Raw genomic sequence first — 20,848 nt, 5'->3', positions numbered from 1 at the left:
AGAGGATGTACGAGAGCCCCTCAGTCAGTCAGCAGGGCCCATTCACTCCACTCCAGGCCAGAGAAGGAACCATCCAGAGCAGCAGAGGGTCAGTACCTGGTGCTCACACGGGATCTAGATATGCCCGTTCCCACCAGCCAGGCTGGAAAGCCTCATGATTCATGGGACTCTGGGGGGGAAACAGAATAACTACACCCCACATGTACACTGTTCCAGTGCCACCTAACTAATTCTAAAGTCAAGACCTGAAAGGATCACTCTGCATCCCAGGACAAAGCTCAAGAATATTTACAGGAATACAAAGTATCCAGTATCCAACCCAGTAAAATGTACAATGTCTAGCATCCAACAAATATTATGAGGCATGAAAAGCAGGAAAATATAATCCCATAATAAAGAGAAAAACGAATCAATTGAAACTGACCCAGATGACAGAAATGGTAGACAAGGATGTTGAAAGAGCTATTTGCCAGTACAAGTAAGGACCAAAGGCTAATTTTCCCCATCCCTTTATTTCCCTTATAAGTTTATATGACATCAATAATGGTGTATTTTTATTATATATGCTTAATATCCACCTACAAAGATAAATCCATTTATTCAAAGTGAGGTATTCTCCTTGTCCTTGCAAAATAAAGTCACATTAATATGAATACATGTGTTTTTCACCAGGCCTCACAAAGAAGCAAATCACACAGCATGAAGCTGCTGGATTGTTCTACCCAAGAAACGGAAGGATTTATGAGCTACTCAACGGCTTTCACTTGTCTCACTTCCAACATGTTCCTGGCAGGCGGGAGACAGAGCCTGTGGGGACCTGAGAAGCAGTTTAACCTCCTTGTAGCTGGGAGTTCAAGGTAATGAACAGTACAAATTTACTTATTTGCTGCCCAAACTTTGACCACTAAGCTATTTGTCAAAATTTCAAGCAAACTGTGTAACTCAAAAGCCAGTCCCAAATTCAGATTTGATAAAGTCCCCCTATTCCCATCAAGAGACCTGGGAACACTGGGAGAGACCCCCGCTGCGGGCTGGGTAAGGACCCCCGGTGCTGCACGCAGCTCCTTGCATCCCCAGGCCTCTTGCTGGAGGAGACAGCGTGGAATGGGCCTGGCCTCCACCTCTGCCACGTGATTTGCCAGTGAAAGATAAGTTACTGGGAAAGCAAGTAAGTGTTGGGCTGAGGGGGGCTATGAGCAAGCCTGCAGAGAACCCAGGCATCTGCTAGAGGACTCGGGCGCGGCTTTCACCCCACCTGGGAGAAAAGAAGCTGAACGTCCCTGTTTCTGGTTTCTTTCATCAAGATTTAAAACTGAGAAGAGCACGGCCTCAGGGGATTCTGTTCTTGGATTCTGACCCCTTGGCCTCTCCAGGGCACTAGCCAGGAGCACTGGTGGACTCCTTGTTCATTTGGAGACCCTGGGGCAAGGATGAGACCTTGAGAAATCACAGTCCCGGGAAGTAAACAGACAGGCTATTTAGAAAAAAAGTCCGAGCCATCAGTGAGCCATGAAATCAAACGTAACAGAGATGGCCTCATCCACCAGAGGGCAGACAGCAGAAGCAAGAACTACAATCCTGCAGCCTGTGGAACAAAAACCACATTCACAGAAAGACAGACAAGATGAAAAGGCAGAGGGCTATGTACCAGATGAAGGAACAAGATAAAATCCCAGAAAAACAACTAAATGAAGTGGAGACAGGCAACCTTCCAGAAAAAGAATTCAGAATAATGATAGTGAAGATGATCTAGGACCTCGGAAAAAGAATGGAGGCAAAGATCGAGAAGATGCAAGAAATGTTTAACAAAGACCTAGAAGAATTAAAGAACAAACAAACAGAGATGAACGATACAATAACTGAAATGAAAAATACACCTTAAGGAATCAATAGCAGAATAACTGAGGCAGAAGAACAGATAAGTGACCTGGAAGACAGAATGGTGTAGTTCACTGCCGCAGAACAAAGAAAAAAGAATGAAAAGAAATGAAGACAGCCTAAGAGACCTCTGCGACAACATTAAACACAACAACATTCGCATTATAGGGGTCCCAGAAGGAGAAGAGAGAGAGAAAGGACCAGAGAAAATATTTGAAGAGATTATAGTCGAAAACTTCCCTAACATGGGAAAGGAAATAGCGACCCAAGTCCAGGAAGCGCAGCGAGTCCCATACAGGATAAACCCAAGGAGAAACACGCTGAGACACATAGTAATCAAATTGGCAAAAGTTAAAGACAAAGAAAAATTATTGAAAGCAGCAAGGGAAAAACGACAAATAACATACAAGGGAACTCCCATAAAGTTAACAGCTGATTTCTCAGCAGAAACTCTACAAGCCAGAAAGGAGTGGCATGATATACTTAAAGTGATGAAAGGGAAGAACTTACAACCAAGATTACTCTACCCGGTAAGGATCTCATTCAGATTCAACAGAGAAATCAAAAGCTTTACAGACACGCAAAAGCTAAGAGAATTCAGCTCCACCAAACCAGCTCTACAACAAATGCTAAAGGAACTTGTTTGAGTGGGAAACACAAGAGGAGAAAAGGAACTACAAAAACAAACCCGAAACAATTAAGAAAATGGTCATAGGAATATACATATTGATAATTACCTTAAATGTGAATGGATTAAATGCTCCAACCAAAACACACAGTCTCGCTGAATGGATACAAAAACAAGACCCATATGTATGCTGTCTACAAGAGACCCACTTCAGACCTAGGGACAGATACAGACTGAAAGTGAGGGGATGGTAAAAGATATTCCATGCAAATGGAAATCAAAAGAAAGCTGGAGTAGCCATACTCATATCAGATAAAATAGACTTTAAAATAAAGAATGTTACAAGAGACAAGGAAGGACACTACATAATGATCAAGGGATCAATCCACGAAGAACATATAACAATTATAAATATATATGCACCCAACATAGGAGCACCTCCATACATAAGGCGAATGCTAACAGCTATAAAAGAGGAAATTGACAGTAACACAGTAATAGTGGGGGGCTTTAACACCTCACTTACACCAATGGGCAGATCATCCAGACAGAATATTAATAAGGAAACAGAAGCTTTAAATGACACAATAGACCAGATAGATTTAATTGATATTTATAGGACATTCCATCCAAAAACAGCAGATTACACGTTCTTCTCAAGTGTGCACGGAACATTCTCCACGATAGATCACATCTTGGGTCACAAATCAAGCCTCAGTAAATTTAAGAAAATTGAAATCATATCAAGCATCTCTTCTGACCACAATGCTATGAGACAAGAAATCAATTACATGGAAAAAACCCCGTAAAAAACACAAACACATGGAGGCTGAACAATACGTTACTAAATAACCAAGAGATCACTGAAGAAATCAAAGAGGAAATCAAAAAATACCTAGAGAAAAATGACAATGAAAACACGATGATCCAAAACCTATGGGACGCGGCGAAAGCATTTCTAAGAGGGAAGTTTATAGCTATACCAGCCTACCTCAAGAAACAAGAAAAATCTCAAATAAACAATCTAACCTTACACCTAAAGGGACTAGAGAAAGAAGAACAAACAAAACCCAAAGTTAGCAGAAGGAAAAAAATAAAAAAGATCACAACAGAAATAAATGAAATAGAAACAAAGAAAACAATAGCAAAGATCAATAAAACTAAAAGCTGGTTCTTTGAGAAGGTAAACAAAATTGATAAACCATTAGCCAGACTCCTCAAGAAAAAGAGGGAGAGGACTCAAATCAATAAAATTAGAAATGAAAAAGGAGAAGTTACAACAGACACCGCAGAAATACAAAGCATCCTAAGAGACTACTACAAGCAACTCTATGCCAATAAAATGGACAACCTGGAAGAAATGGACAAATTCTTAGAAAGGTATAACCTTCCAAGACTGAACCAGGAAGAAACAGAATATATGAACAGACCAATCACAAGTAATGAAATTGAAACTGTGATTAAAAATCTTCCAGCAAACAGAAGTCCACGACCAGATGGCTTCACAGGCGAATTCTATCAAACATTTAGAGAAGAGCTAACACCGATCCTTCTCAAACTCTTCCAAAATATTGCAGAGGAAGGAACACTCCCAAACTCATTCTATGAGGCCACCATCACCCTGATACCAAAACCAGACAAAGAGACTACATAAAAAGAAAATTACAAACCAATATCACTGATGAATATAGATGCAAAAATCCTCAACAAAATACTAGCAAACAGAATCCAACAACACATTAAAAGGATCATACACCATGATCAAGTGGGATTTATCCCAGGGATGCAAGGATTCTTCAATATACGCAAATCAATCAATGTGATACACCATAATAACAAATTGAAGAATAAAAACTATATGATCATCTCAATAGATGCAGAAAAAGCTTTTGACAAAATTCAACACCTATTTATGATAAAAACTCTCTAGAAAGTGGGCATAGAGGGAACCTACCTCAACATAATAAAGGCCATATATGACAAACCCACAGCAAACATCATTCTCAATGGTGAAAAACTGAAAGCATTTCCTCTAAGATCAGGAATGAGACAAGGATGTCCACTCTCACCACTATTATTCAACATAGTTTTGGAAGTCCTAGCCATGGCAATCAGAGAAGAAAAATAAAAGGAATACAAATTGATAAAGAAGAAGTAAAACTGTCCCTGTTTGCAGATGACATGACACTATACATAGAGAATCCTAAAAATGCCACCAGAAAACTACTAGAGCTAATCAATGAATTTGGTAAAGTTGCAGGATACAAAATTAATGCACAGAAATCTCTTGCATTCCTATACACTAATGATGAAAAATCTGAAAGAGAAATTAAGGAAACACTTCCATTTACCACTGCAACAAAAAGAATAAAATACCTAGGAATAAATCTACCTAGGGAGACAAAAGACCTGTACGCAGAAAACTATAAGACACTGATGAAAGAAATTAAAGATGATACCAACAGATGGAGAGATATACCATGTTCTTGGATTGGAAGAATCAACATTGTGAAAATGACTATAATACCCAAAGCAATCTACAGATTCAATGCAATCCCTATCAAATTACCAATGGCATTTTTTACGGAACTAGAACAAATCATCTTAAAATTTGTATGGAGACACAAAAGACCCCGAATAGCCAAAGCAGTCTTGAGGGAAAAAAACGGAGCTGGAGGAATCAGACTCCCTGACTTCAGGCTATACTACAAAGCTACAGTAATCAAGACAATATGGTACTGGCACAAAAACAGAAACATAGATCAATGGAACAAGATAGAAAGCCCAAAGATAAACCCACGCACCTATGGTCAACTAATCTATGACAAAGGAGGCAAGGATATACAATGGAGAAAAGACAGTCTCTTCAATAAGTGGTGCTGGGAAAACTGGACAGCTACATGTAAAAGAATGAAATTAGAATACTCCCTAACACCATACACAAAAATAAACTCAAAATGGATTCGAGACCTAAATGTAAGACCGGACACTATAAAACTCTTCCAGGAAAACATAGGAAGAACACTCTTTGACATAAATCACAGCAAGATCTTTTTTGATCCACCTCCTAGAGTAATGGAAATAAAAACAAAAATAAACAAATGGGACCTAATGAAACTTCAAAGCTTTTGCACAGCAAAGAAAACCATAAACAAGATGAAAAGACAACCCTCAGAACGGGAGAAAATATTTGCAAACAAATCAATGGACAAAGGATTAATCTCCAAGATATATAACCAGCACATGCAGCTCAATATTAAAGAAACAAACAACCCAATCCAAAAATGGGCAGAAGACCTAAATAGACATTTCTCCAAAGAAGACATAGAGATGGCCAAGAAGCACATGAAAAGCTGCTCAACATCACTACTTAGTAGAGAAATGCAAATCAAAACTACAGTGGGGTATCACCTCACACCAGTTAGAACAGGCATCATCAGAAAATCTACAAACAACAAATGCTGGAGAAGGTGTGGAGAAAAGGGAACCCTCTTGCACCGTTGGTGGGAATGTAAATTGATACAGCCACTATGGAGAACAGTATGGAGGTTCCTTAAAAAGCTAAAAATAGAATTACCATATGACCCAGCCATCCTACTACTGGGCATATACCCAGAGAAAACCATAATTCAAAAAGACACATGCACCCCAATGTTCATTGCAGCACTCTTTACCATAGCCAGGTCATGGAAGCAACCTAAATGCCCATCAACAGACGAATGGATAAAGAAGATGTGGTACATATATACAATGGAATATTACTCAGCCATAAAAAGGAAGGAAATTGGGTTGTTTGTTGAGATGTGGATGGATCTAGAGACTGTCATACAGAGTGAAGTAAGTCAGAAAGAGAAAAATAAATATCGGATATTAATGCATGTATGTGGAACCTAGGAAAATGGTACAGATGAACCGGTTTGCAGGGCAGAAGTTGAGACACAGATGTAGAGAACAAACGTATGGACACCAAGGGGGGAAAGCCGCGGTGGGGTGGGGTGGTGGTGTGCTGAATTGGGCGATTGGGATTGACATGTATACACTGATGTGTATAAAATTGATGACTAATAAGAACGTGCAGTATAAAAAAATAAATAAAATAAAATTCAAAAATTAAAAAAAAATTAAGGATTTCTGTTCAACAAACAGCACAATAGAAAACCTTAACTGAGCATAAGATTGGGGGAAAAAAAAAAAGTAACAGCTGACATGCCAGAGAAGGTGCAAGAAGCAGCAGCAGAAATAAGCATCTCAGATTAAACAGAGTAGGAGGGCACTGGGAGCACAAAGTTAATTACTGAAAGTTGTGTAGAAACCGATTTCCATAAATCAGCAAAGCTGCTGCATTGTAAGTTACAGGATCTCTGGCAACTGTCCCTGTAAGCGCATCTGGCTTAACAGCCAGCCTCTGTCCCCAAAGGGCACCTACTTCTCATTTTTATGTCCTGGAGTTGAGTTGGCTGCACACAGAGTTACTAACGGACATAACTTCATGATTCGGCTCTCGGTCCGAACACCAGAAAAAGAGAGGAAATTCTTGGGGTTTCATTATATTAGAAAGAACAAGTTAATGAATGCAGATTATACAGGTGAAGGAATAATAATAAATAACCGAATAGGATTTGCTAATATTACATTCTACATTTTAAGACATCTCCCCAGTATGGCCCATAAGATTGTCTTAGATAAAAGCAGAAGGGTTTAGATGAGGGTTCTTTATGGCAGTGCTATTTAAGTGTAATCCATGGTAAATAATGCTAACAAATGGAATATAAATGTTTCAGTGTGAGGCCTCTTCTTTACAGCAGTGCAAAATCACACTGCTTTATTCCGAAGGCGATTTCAATATGGACAAATCATCATTTTTATTAAGTTCTATTGCCAATGGCAGCCGTACTCCCTGTAGGATAGCTCACTACAAGGTCACACACCTCCCCCACTGCCATCACTCAAAGTAACTTGAAGGGCTTTTATCACACTATTTCGTTACGGTGCCCTTTTTCCATGGAACCCCAAATGCCAGGCTCCAATACTGAATCTGCGTTTTCCTGCCACGGTATCTGCAGAAAGGCTGCTCACAAACAAAGAGGCCATTAATCTGGAACAAGGGTTAAGTCCACCAGCCGGAGGGAGGGACTGACCCAGTGCTGATTCGAAGCAAGAGTGCAGGTCAGATGAGGAGTGCAAGGCTCTGCTGTGTCATTTCCAGAACCAACGGCCTCACATGGCATCTTTCCTATGGCCTTGAAAAGTCTGCCAACATTTTAGATGTCACATAGCAGGAATCACAGGCTGTTCCCCTCCCCGTCACGGGGACATTTACTCAGGCACTCAGCAGGAGAGAGAAGAACCAAGAGACAGAGACGAGAAGCTGAGTACCAGTGCTGTTCAAGCCTCTGTCCTTAGGTGTCCCTGAGGCACTGCCACATTCTCGTCTTGGATTTCATAAGACACCCCAAGTTCCTTATCACAACGCACTTTGGCTTATGCCAGTCTGAGTGGCGTTACTGGCACTGGCACCCAGAAGAATTCTATACGTCAGAAATTCTGTCACAAAGGAAGAGTGTATCAAAGTGCCACTGGGACTTAGAAAAGGCAGGGACGAAGCTGGCCCGGGGAAGGATAGCTGGGCTCACACAAGGCTTGCCGTGTGCCTCGTACACATGTGAATTACACACACGTACACATGTGCAGATGGACATGGAGAAAGAAAGTGACAGCTGGACAGGGCGGAGGCAGAAGATGAGGTTTCTGGCCTGGTGGGTTTTAGGACTGGAGCTTGGGCACTGTGTGCACGGAAGTAAAGAGCCCACGCAGGGGAAAAACAGAAGAATCAAGACGGTGCTGGTTGGACGGTGTAGATTCTCAGTAGTCTTGGGACTTTTAGGGAATAGGGTTAAGAGTTTGGCTCTGAAGAGGAGAGAAAGGAAAGGCCTCTGTTTCGCTTAATTTCACAAGGACATGCTCACAAAAGCTGGCACGTGCCCACCTCCTACCCTACACGGTACACAGAGCACTTCTGCATAAATAATCTCATTTGAACCTCTCAACAACCCCCATGATACAAGCGGGCAGACCCTCTATCCTCATGTTACGCGAGTCCCGACAAGGGCGGCAGGTCCGCTGCATCTGCGTATTTCATTCACAAGAGGAGCTACATGCGGCAGCTGCAAGCATCATCTTTTTCTTTTTCTTTCAAAACGATGAGTCAGAGTTAATCCACAGTTACATTTCCCCAAGCACAGCAGAAAACAGATATGTGCGTACTGTCAGGGGACAAAAATAAATTGTCACCCTCACCCTTCTGTCCCCCGTTATCAGCTCTAAGCCCCGTGGAGTGAGCAGCAGAGGTGACCACTGAGAGACACGGGAATTCCTCTGCACGGCTGTGGTTTGCCGTTTGCTTTTGAAAATCTTCGCTGTTACGAGGCCTGCTCTTCTCTCTTCGCGCTAGTCCACCAAACAGCGACTATCACGACAAGAAGATGTCCAGGCAATCAACACGTGGTGGTTCTTGGGCTTAAGAGGGGAGCAGTTTTCAAAAATGAAACCTGTTTCTTCAGGGGGTGGTCTCTGCAGTGGTGACTGGCTGGCCGACGACAGAAGCCCTGGGGTCAGCGGTGAAAGTCGGGAGAAATGGATGCAAGTGACACACCCTCACCTTCTAGACTCCTTTTTTCTCAGGGACCGGAGTGAAAGCCAGGAGCAGAGTGGCTTCACTACTTGAGAGTTAAGGGATCACAGCTAAAGGAATCCTGCAGCCCGTGTTTCCCAGCCTTTCTGGGCAGCATCACCCTGCCCCCAGCCCCCCACCCCGGGGCCCCAGCCATCCCCGCCCCCTCCGCTCCCCACCAGGCCCCTGCCTACACCCTTTCTAACTTGCCACAGTCCTGTCACTCTGGCCATTGCTGTCAAAGAAAAATGCACTCAGCCTGAGTTTGCTACAGATACTTTACCACCTTACATCACATCCTATGACTGTTTCTTTCCTCCAAGCTACTCCCTCCAGGTATATTTATCACTAGCATATTCATCCTTGCAGCTAGTTAGGAAGGGGCCGGGCCTTTTCTGGGACCTTCTCTCGGGTGGGGACGCTCTACTGAAGCCAAGCTGGCTAGCATCCTCAGAGGCGGGCGTCCGGCTGGGACTACTTGGCGGTTCTCCAGGCGATGTGCTAATCTCCCCAGGAACCTAAATGCCAAGGCCTTCTTGACATGCATTCGATTTAGACCTCTCTTTCCCGCATACCTCTGAGCTTCCGCTGGAGAACAGCAAGCCTTTTCCTGCAAGAACAGACAGCGCCAAGGGAGGAGAGGGCTCCAGAGGAAGGAGATCAATCTTAGACGAGATAGGAGCTCACCTGGACCCTTTCCTCCTAGAGATTCCACTGCTCCTTTAGGGAAGAGTCTGTTCAGAACGTTAGATTCCAAAGAGTTTCCCAAAGTAATTGATTTTCCAAAGTGTTTGCTGGGAGAGTTTCAATATAAAACTCCGTGCGGTTCTAGGGGAGGACTCACATCGCGACCTCTAGGTGAGGCCCCGACACTGCCCCTCAGGACCATCCAGGGTTGGAGTCTTGGACCGTCCCCTTGGCTGCTCTTCTTGTAATGAGAAACTGTCTCCTCCACACTCTGTTTTCTCTTCTACCTTTTCATGTCAAAGGTTAGCTTTCTTAGGGGGCCCTCCTCTTACTTAACCTACTCCAAATTCTATGCTCTATTTTAAGAAATACTTGAGAAACAGTAACTCTAATATAACCTATATTTCTCAAGTGCTTGTAATCCTAATGGCACCACTGGACAAAATGACTGAAAAATATAGGAACTGAGACAAAGTACAGCAAAACAGTAGAAATTCTTCAGTTTCCATTTTAAGTACACTCTGCTTACAAGGTCTTTTGGCTGGCTGCTCTCTCGTGCAAATTTGATAAATGCCATGAATATCCTAACACTAAGATTAATACACTGCCCATCACCCCCTTTGATAAACACAGTGAAAATTTTAACCATGGGCCTAACGTGTGGAAAGAATTAAGGATGTTTTCTTTTATTAATGCACGAGTGAAAGCTAAACATCAACTGAAGGGCAATCAGTACTTAAACCAGAAACCTTTGTACAGGGACTCGAGTACCCACTTGGTTGCAGTGAAGCTAAGCTGCCGCTCTGGCAGCCTCGCCACACGGGAGGAGCGCCTGCCCTGGAGCTTCCTCAGCCTTCTGTCCAGCATTCCTGGTGGTTCCCGTGGGAGCAGCCCAGGTCCCAGCCGGGTCTGACACTAGCGGGGAGGACGCCAGCACCCCTCCCATGGTAGAGCGCCCTCCTCAGTGAACTGGACGGCAGGGGGGAGCTCCCCAGGAGACAGACGCTCAGACTGTAATTCTAAGGCCTCAGTCTTATGCTTAACAACCGTACCCCCTTCGTATCTCCATTTACCCTTAATTACAAAGACGTGAACTTCGAGTGGGTTTTCCCCAGGTGACGGTACGATTCACGAGGAAGGGCATTTGCCTACAAGTTTTCCCACCGAGAAACACTAACGCTGCCAAGAATCCTCCTCTGTTCAGTTCGGCCTTACACCCCCTTAGTCCACTATCCCCCACCCCCCCGGGTTTCTACTGGCCTGGCCCCATCTCCCTATGTTCCAGTGGCCAAGGGCAGACACTTTTCCAATGCCAGAATAGATATTTCCTAGAGGGTAGCTTTTTTTAAAAAATTTAAAAAATTACTTTAGAGAATGTTTACCTCTAGTGGGGAAAATGCTTCAGGACAAACCAAAGCCCCGGGCTTGCTTGCACCACCAAGGGCCACTGCTCTTAGGACTGGGGACGGGCAAGAGGTACGAGGGTAAGGCTCAGCCAGGCGCCTGCTGACCCGCGGGCACACGGCTACCTGGTCTGTTCACGAAGTCACAGTGGCCTAAGCCCGCGATGTCGATTCTCTTCATAAAAAGCACCATGCTGGTTAGGTTGGCTTCCTGCATTTCCGCCGGCTTAAGTGGCCGCATGTCTTCGGAGGCAAATTCTTCAGAGTACAGACAGAAAAGTTTTCCTAGAAGAAACCAAGGAAAACGGTTTTAATGCTTCTGTGTTGCCTCCGGACAGGAACTTACGTGAGTTGGTTTTGGGGTCTGCAGTGCTACCTGAAGAAGATGAACCGAGAATCTGCTTGCGTATCTCTGCTTGGCTCTGGCTGATGGGCTGCATGACGAGTGAGTTTGCTCTTATTCTAGGGTTGTACACCTTTAAACGAAAGACAGTATCTTAAGCATCAGCTCACTCAAGATTTACCAGGCTCGCTGGCCCTGAAGTGACTGCTGTTTGCACACTTTACTTTACGAAATGCTCTGCTACTGACTCATTTCTTTTGTACAATATTTATTATTGTTTCACTTGCCTTGAGATGGAAACTGCAAGAGCTTTGATAAATGGATTTAAGGGTTGGCTGCTTTCATTGTAGCTTCAATAAATATGAGAGCTCTGTATCATCTGCTGAAATACAAATGCCACTTCTCAAAGCGCTATACTGCTGAATGATGACAGATATTCACTCGTGTGCCACGTGGAGAAAAGGATGATCATCTAACAGTGCTGTGTTTCCTCAAGGTTCTATTCAAATTGACTGTGATCCCAGGGGTCTCATCTTTATTACATATGCTGGGTTTTTCCAGTCCTATCAGCTAACACAAAAACTGCAGGTGGCACTAACAGTGATTTTTCTTAGGTGTAGTTTAAAGGTAAGTAATAACCCTGGGTTCTCTGAATGGTGGACTAATTCAATAAGATCAATCCAAACTGGTTCCAAGGGAACCTTCCTAATGGCTGGAATTGCTCTGTCACAGTAAACAAGGATATTTAAGAGACCCATAGTTTCCTGGAGGGGTAAAAGCTACATAACATCTAATAATGGTAAATGGATCAATACTTGGGTAGATTCTTCTCAGTTTAAAGGCTATGATTTCTGAAGTCCCACTGTCTTTGAGAGTTTGAGATATCCTATTTCCATTTTTCCTAATTTTTAATTTAAGGATAGTGATTAAAAATATACAGACGTTTTTTAAAAATTTAGGATGGAATTTTATCATGTCAACTATAAAGCCAAAATTTGTGAGAATTAAACTCAGGGTACTTGAAACTAATTTCTAGTAAATTACCTGGGGGGAGATGCTAATTACTTTGATAAAGGGGCTACCAAAAATACCCAAGGGATGTATAGAAGAAAAGGTCAGTTTAGGAGTCAAGTAATTTGCTTTAGTAGTTGTCTTTCCTTAAAACTTTTTCCTCTGGCCCCTCAACCAGTTTAATTTGTTTCCAGACTACCAACCTGCTAATGACAGGCAGTTACATGTGCTCAAGACTTTTGTTACTGGATGCAATAGTTCTTCTTTGCACACATGGCCAAATAGAGAGAAATCCCCAGATCATATAGTTCATCCTCATTTTCTGGTCAGTAAAACGGTAGGAGCCCAAGACAATTAGCAGCAGTCTATTTAACCTCCTCAACAATAATTACCTTTCTTCTCTCCACCCCGACATCAATAACAAATTTGACTGTGTTGCTACAGATCAAAGCTTCTCCGGAGCTAGCCGTTAGCACCACTCGTCTCTGATAAACTTGGCATCTTTTTTCTGTTTCATCATTTGGCTTGAACAACGCACATTTCTCTTTTGGATACAAAGGAACAACTATCAGCTCTCCAAGATCTGGGTTTAAGTTAGATCCTTCTTGACAGATAATTTCATAGGCTTTTTCAATATCCTAAAGTAAAAGAATAACATCATCCATGAGAATAAAGTACATTACAAACAACTTTCTCCAAATTATATAAAACTATAGGCAAAAGCTGCATAATGTATACAGGGAAAGAAATACTTGTGTCATTTCCTATAGGTATCGTTAAATATGAAAAGGAGATATAACTGCTTAAGAACATGTCTTTGGGAAAGTTAAATATAATTTATAAATAATTTCAGTGCTTTTAGTCCAAAATGGCTTTCCCCTTGTGAAATGTACTGTCTTTGCCTTTATGCATTCATCCTGCTATTTTTCTAGCTTGGTGCAATTTCTCATATCCATTAACAATGACAGGTGAATAAAAGTTACTCTCACATCAGTGATGATGCATCACTGTGCTTTAATGGTGGCAGAACTAAGAATTCTAAAACAATCTCTAGATTTCCAATAGAAGCATATACACATACACATTCCACAATCAGGGTCTCTAATCTGGGTCATCTTGAAAACTATTATTACCCATTAGCACTTTAAAAAAAGCAGAAATGCAATGAAATAGGCAGGAAATATTCACTGCTTTTTATATATTTGCAAGATTCAGGAATTTAGAAATACTCTTTAAAAATGCTTCACTGTCAAATATACTGAATAAAAGAGTAAATTATGTGCCCTAAAACCACAAACAAGTAAGTATATTGGAGTAAAATGCTCAAAAAGCAAGACATTTTACACAGTACTTTTAAATTAATTTATTTATTAATTTATTTATTTTTGGCTGTGTTGGGTCTCTGTTGCTGCGCGCGGGCTTTCTCTAGTTGCGGCGAGTGGGGGTTACTCTTCATTGCGGTGAGCGGGCTTCTCACTGCGGTGGCCTCTTGTTGTGGAACACTGGCTCTAGGCACGCGGGCTTCAGTAGTTGTGGCACGTGGGCTCAGTAGTTGTGGCTCGCGGGCTCTAGACTGCAGGCTCAGTAGTTGTGGCACACGGGCTTAGTTGCTCTGCGGCATGTGGGATCTTCCTGGGCCAGGGCTCGAACCTGCGTCCCTTGCATTGGCAGGTGGATTCTTAACCACTGCGCCACCAGGGAAGCCCTGCAGTACTTTTCTATTTCTCAAATCACAACCAGATTTTTAGGACCTCATATAAAAAAGATGTCACTTAATGTAATTCTTACTCCTCTTAAATTTGTTTCCAAAATTTCCATTTTTTTAAGGGCCTAACTCATTACCAGATGGAAGAAGCCCCATTTCATTTCATTACATACATTAGATTTCACTAAAAATCTGAGTAAAAGAGATGCCTTCCCATGACTGTTAAGTCTGAGTCCACTGTCCAGCGCTCTAGCTCACCTCTCCTTCCTTCCACGCCACCTGTATAGTGGGATTGAACTAACTCAAGGGCTTTGTAGGTGCACAGATCTGCCTAGAAAAATAGTGAGACCTCGGGTGAGCTACTTGAAGGTTATTCCTGAGCTGCTGAGAGGCCCCAGGAAGCAGGGCAGAGGCTGCCCCCTGGGGCCCACACAGCAGTTATCCCGGTACCTTCTCCTGTTCACACTTCCCTTTTCTGCAGGGTTGGTTTACTTGGGGCAGATTTTTTTTTTAACCAAGCAAAGAGTAGGATTATTGACCGTAATGAATGAAAAATTGCCAGCTGGAATAATCAGAACAAAGCGATTTCTTCCAATTTTTATAATTCTAATCATGTCATCATTTTAAGTGAGGAAAGCTTAGAAATTTCTACGGAGGAGAACAAGTCCTCGAGCTGCGTCTCCCTGCACAGGACGTTCACACATTCCTCCTGGGTGGCAGGTGGTAACCTCCGCACGCAGTGCTTCACCTCCTACAGCTACCCTGGAGCTGGAAGAGGAGATCTGATTCCAGCAACCCACTCACAAATTTCCAATCAAAATAACCTTCAAACTGCACTGAAATATTGTACCTAGTTTAGATTCCTAAAAAGCTGACAGAAAACTTTGAGGCCATAATCTTCAGAATTTAAAAAAAGTACTTAAAATATTCATTCGGTGCTTCAAACTGTTTACTCATTTCCTTTCTATTCAATGTGTTCAGAGCATTTATGTACGTGGGGCTTTCCTACAGTACCTGCAAAACTCAGGAAAACACAGCAACCTGCATTGAAGGAAGATATCTGCCCCCAAATGAAAGGCCCACAACTAGATGGAACATTTCACAGGAAAACCTTCAACCTAAGAGCATCTTCCTTGTGACAGCTTCAAGCTGCTCGATAGTCTGGCTAGATAGTGTCATTAACCTTAATTTGTTTTCTATTTAATCTATTTCACTTTTTTTTCAGGTTACAAGATGGTGAAGTGATAAGGAACAACACACTGTAAACATGCAGGGCTCCAAGTCTCAATTAAGCACAAGAGACAGGGGAGCGCGGGGTTGTGGGTATTAATTCACAGCAGGTGAGGGGCTAAGTGAGCAGTGCGAGAAAATGTGAGGCACCTAATGTTCACCAAGCCAAACGTGAGAGTATTTCTGCAACTTTAAATGGATTTCTTAAGAAAAAAAGCGACAGTTAGTACACTTCTGTTAGACTGCTTGGGTTTGTTTTCCTATGACATTTAGTTGCTATGGCAGATTTTAAAGTTTGATATAGAAATCAAGAAAGCTTCAAACAGCATGGGGAAAAATGATCAACAGCTGTTAACATGGATTTTGGAGCAAGACAAAACTTTCCAAAAGACAAATTCCAAGACCATAGGAGAGTGTTAATCCTGACGTAAGTAGTAAAAGAGAAGAAAGTCCATCAGCATACTGAACTATGTTCAGCTGTTTAGGTGGTAGATGGGGAAAAGAAACCCAGATAATACCTGTGGAATCTGGGGCTGAACTGTGAGGAAAAACACTGGTTCCCAGAGAAGGTATGCTCCAGCCCGCAGAACTGCTGCCCCACCCGCTGGGCAGCCTGCTGGGAGCCTCTAGGCAAGAAGGACCCCCCCCCCCCCAGATTCCAGTGCTGGACCCGGGCCACATGAGCAGCCCCTGCCAAAATGACGAATCCGCATTCTCAGAGGCTCAGAATTGCAAAACCCGCCCAGAGCTTTCACTACACCATCACGTTCATGACTTTCAGGACTGATGGTTTCTTAATAGGAAATGTCTTTCTGGTCTGACTTCGAGGAAGATTATATAATTTTCTAAGCCCTGTGGATTTTATAGTTTCTACCACTCTCCTAGGTAAAAATGCATCTTCTAAAGTCTGACAATTCAGAAGTCACTATGCCATTAATTATAGCTTATATTAAACTTGTAGGAATCAAATACTTTAAGAATCAACTACTACCCCCAATTCTGTTATGAGCTTTATTTTTCAAAAATCAATTTTGGAATTTGACTAAAGATGACTACTCATCCTATCAGTCTTAATTATACTGTCCCCCACCCGATCCACCCCGAAATGTATGCCTTCTTTTCACCTGGCAATTCTAACTTTCAAATGTTTCAGACTTCTAATTCTGCCATTGCTCCCTTCCTTAGGCTTCAGCCAGTTATACTGAGAACCTCTAATTGTTTTCATAAATCCTTCTTCTGTCTCCTTAATCATTTTGTTACTTCCCTCAGGACTTTCTTGAGTATCTTGAATCATGCGGGATTAGGGAATGATCATAGAATAAATCACTGTAATCGGTAGAAGATTTACTATTCAAGAAACTGTGTATAATCTACACAGGAAAAATTGAAAATATGCTGTAGTTATCATATATTTGAGATTCTAAATTACTTTCTTTATGGAAACAGATAAAATCTAAGTTGTGAGAAAACTGTCTAAAGTTCCCCAAACTAAAGGATCAGTCATCCTTTATGCTTTGACTATAAAGCAGAATAAATACTCCTGAAGGTACTTGTGAAGGCGTGTGAATACTTAAGAAACGGCTCTGGTAGAGAGCTGAGGTACTTGTCTTTGTTCAGCTGGTGGCTCAGCCAATATCATACAGTTTCCTTTTAGTTTCTGTTTAATCACTGGAATCACTACATATCTGGGTCATGGTCTAAAAGCTAGTGCTTTTTTTAGTCTCTGAGTGAGATGACGGGTAGGGGAAAAAGGCCAGGAAATCAGTCTCTAAGAAGGAAGGTCTAACTCTTCAGATTCTGGAGGCTTTTAGATTTGGTCCACAGAGCAGTGGAGAGAGAAGCAGGGCCACAGTAACTGCATTAAAAAAAAAAAAAAAACAACCCCAAATGACATCTTGACTCTATAAAAGCAAAAAGAGACGCTCAGCTGTACATTTCCCATTGTTCTTTTGAAAGACATTGTCAGATATCGAAGTGAAGATTTTTCTCATTCATCTTTTTAAGAAAAGTATAGGGAGGTAGCCTTCTGACTATGCTATAAATTATATTTTCCTGCCTAACACTCCACTGACTGCTGTAGGAACATTGTGGGTACTTTTTTGTTCCCTGACTCTATGCCGAGGACTTAGCTTATGTCCCGCATCTCCAGCACACGTGCCTGCCATGAGGGAGGTGGCCGTGAGTGTGAGATGAGTCAGTGTGTCTTCTCTACTGAGACAGTTCACAGCAAGCCTTTGGGGCAGCCCAGGATCTCGCCCGATCCCACGGAAGGAGGTCAGCTCTGGAGATCAGCTCTGGAGATCACCCCCAGGAACTCCTCAGAGTCCCCACCTCCCCACCCCCATTCTGTGTTTCAGAACAGCTCCTGGGGTGGTTGGTTGGTTGGTTATGTATGTATCTATGTATGTATGTATGTATCTATGTATGTATGTATGTATGTATGTATGTATGTATGTATTTATGCTGTGGCTTGTGGGATGTCAGTTCCCCAACCAGGGATCGAACCCGTGCCCCCTGCAGTGGAAGCACAGAGCCCTAACCACTGGACCTCCAGGGAAGTCCCCTGTTCCTGCTTTTAGAAGCACTTCCTTGTTTGCCTTTCAGCATAGGTTTTATTTACTCTATATCAAGGATTCTTCTAAAGTATGAGAAAAGAGGTGTGATGGAACCAAATAGCAGTTCCGTGAGTTAATTAGTAAACTGAAACCTGTACGTTAGTTATTAAAAGCTTCCCAACAAGGTTAAAAGGTTCCCAATAAGTAAACTTATTACTCTCTTAGGTTAGAATGAATATTACTTACTTACTTGTTCACAGGCCAGAAAGACTACAATGTCACCCTTCTCACCGGAGTGGTGAATTTCAAAGATAAGACGTAAAATAGACTCAAAAGACTCCTTTTGAGCCCCACTAAGGTACACAACCTCCACTGGGTGCTTATTTTTCACTTCTATGAGAGGCACGTTTCCATAATAAGAACTGAGTTTGCTGATCAGGTGAGGTGAGGAGTTAATTATGAGCTTCAGTTCCGGTCTTGCCAGTAAAACATCTTTAAGAAGTCCAAGTAACACATCAGTTGCAATGCTTCTTTCATGAATATCATCTAAGATGATGACCCCATAGCTACCCAGAAAAGGACTGGACATCATTTCTCTCTGTAACATATCATCAGTACAATACCTACAAAGAAGAAACATGAAAGTTAGAATACTCTGATGAAAAAAATCATATAAAAAAACTCCTAACATAAACAACAAAAATGCCTTTCCTATATCCTTTTGTCTAAATCAGGAGTTTAAATCTTTATCGGGGGCCAAGATTTCTTCAAGTTGATAAAATCTGCAGGCCTTCAAAATAGAAAAATACACGTGAACAAATTTTAAGCACAGTTCCCATGTGTTCACAGACCCTCTAAAGACCATCCCTGAGCCCTAGGTTCCAGACCTCTGCCTTACATGTGCACTACAGATATTAACAAGAGCTACATTTAACATTTGCCCTGAGCTTTTAAAAAAAAAGTAATTCAGCAAAATACCCTTGTCGGGTAAGAGTTCCCCCTGTTCCATCAATGTTAGAATTTTGAGTCAGAGCACACGCTTCAAGGGAAGGACACACGGATGACCGTCCTCTCTCAGGCTCACGGCCCAGTGAGTCCACTAGCAGGACTCCGTCAGTGGCACATTGTGGGAGATGACGTCACCAGGGTGTTAGCACCAACGAGTGGGAAATGTCGCCCAAATAATAACCACACGAAAGCACCTAAAAAGTAACCACCTATTTGAGGGCAGCGTTCCTGGAGGAGGAACGGGTCATTAGTGATTTTCATGGATTTCCAGTAGTTCTTGGGGTGTAGTTAAAAATAATAGTAAAAATAAATACCTATTAGTCATCCAGCACCATACAAACATCACCTTTCTGACACTGTTTACATATCTACCTATATTATTCCTTGAGGAAGCCAATCTCATAAGTTTTCTACCCATTTAAGGTATTTATCTTATGTGTCCCTGTCTATGGCAGGTCTGAAACTGCTATTCTTAGAAAGGCCTGCTTGCAAGGTTGGCCCTTGGCTGGCATCTGGGAACTTAGATTTGGGAGGGTTCTAACCATTCCCAGAACTGATGCTTACTGTTCGTAATATGGTCTAACCTGCTTTCCTTCTGGGAGTCTGGGACTTTAGAATACAGTAGGAGGCACAGGGTGCCTATGTGACCAGCCCCCAGTAAATAGCTGGGCACAGTCTCTAATGAGTTTCCTTAAACTCGTGGCTACAACTCACAGCTGGAGGAACTAAGCATATCCCGGGTGAGTCCACTGGGAGGTGCTCTCGGCAGCCTGTGCCTGGTCTCCTCCGGACTTCACGCCTTGCACCATTTCCCTGTGCTGACTTTGCTTTGTATCCTTTCACTTCAGTAAATCTGAGCTGTGGATTAACTATATACTGAATCCTACGAGTCTTCCTAGCAAATCATCAAACCTAGGGGTGGTCTTGGAGACTCTGAAACAGTCCTCAATTAACCCTTTTCAAGGAAGAAAGAAAAAGGAGAAAACATTTATAAGTTCCTAGTGTGCGCCAGGCATTGTGCTGATAGAATAGTTCTCATTTAACCTCTAGAATAAATCTTCAAGGTAGACATTACTATCCCATTATTTATAAATGAGGAAACAGGTTCAGAAAGGTTAAGTACCCTGCATAACGTCATAAAGCCAGGGAGAGAGTCAAGATTTAAGCCTGAATGTCTATTACATCTCATGCCACTGTCAAATTATAAAGACGGGTCCCTTGGCCGCCATGGATTGGTAACAAAGCCCATGTTCTCCCTCTCTGCACCTTGACGAGATCAGAACATTTGCTCTCTGCCGTACTCCTATACTTGTTCTCATTCTGTGTCTGTCTTACCAAAAGAGCAATGATAAGCTGCTGATTATTCCTTTTCTCAAACTTAAGAAAGAAAATATATTGAATACTACAGTATTATACTTTGTGCAAGATGCAAACAAACAGAGATGCATCCAAAATCTAGGTTCCAGGTCATCTTCTGCTGAGGGTAATTAGTATGATATAATAATATAAGTTCTATTGACTCTTGTCTGAAAACAAGTTGCTTTAATCTATGCTACTTCCTTAATGTTATTCCCTTCTGAGCAAAACTCATCTAAGCACTTATCTGATAGGAAGAAATGCTTCCTCTCTGCCAGGCAGAGGAAGTGTGTGTGCTATGTAAATGTAAATACGTCCAGGCTTAATTAAAAAGGGAGCAGACGTGACTCACCTAAAACTCTACGAGACTCAGC

The 20,848-nt window shown here is 42.2% G+C and overlaps 1 protein-coding gene across 3 annotated transcripts in view; it reads right to left on the bottom strand.

The window, feature by feature from the left end:
- The window catches only part of DHX32 (DEAH-box helicase 32 (putative)), a 54,935-nt gene that overhangs the window by 5,871 nt on the left and 28,216 nt on the right, over positions 1-20,848 (bottom strand). For all 3 annotated transcript variants that reach the window (XM_082423181.1, XM_082423183.1, XM_082423182.1), the window contains 4 exons: positions 18,361-18,733; positions 13,013-13,258; positions 11,643-11,742; positions 11,393-11,551 (listed from right to left, as the gene is read on the bottom strand). In XM_082423181.1, the coding sequence (XP_082279307.1) occupies positions 11,393-11,551; positions 11,643-11,742; positions 13,013-13,258; positions 18,361-18,733 (878 nt within the window). The remainder of the gene's footprint in view (positions 1-11,392; positions 11,552-11,642; positions 11,743-13,012; positions 13,259-18,360; positions 18,734-20,848) is intronic.

This window comes from Balaenoptera physalus (assembly GCF_965194825.1).
Source record: "Balaenoptera physalus genome assembly, chromosome: 14".
Classification (NCBI taxonomy): Eukaryota; Metazoa; Chordata; class Mammalia; order Artiodactyla; family Balaenopteridae; genus Balaenoptera; species Balaenoptera physalus.
The sequence above is the reverse complement of the archived record's forward strand: the minus strand, read 5'-3'. Positions and strand labels throughout refer to the sequence as shown.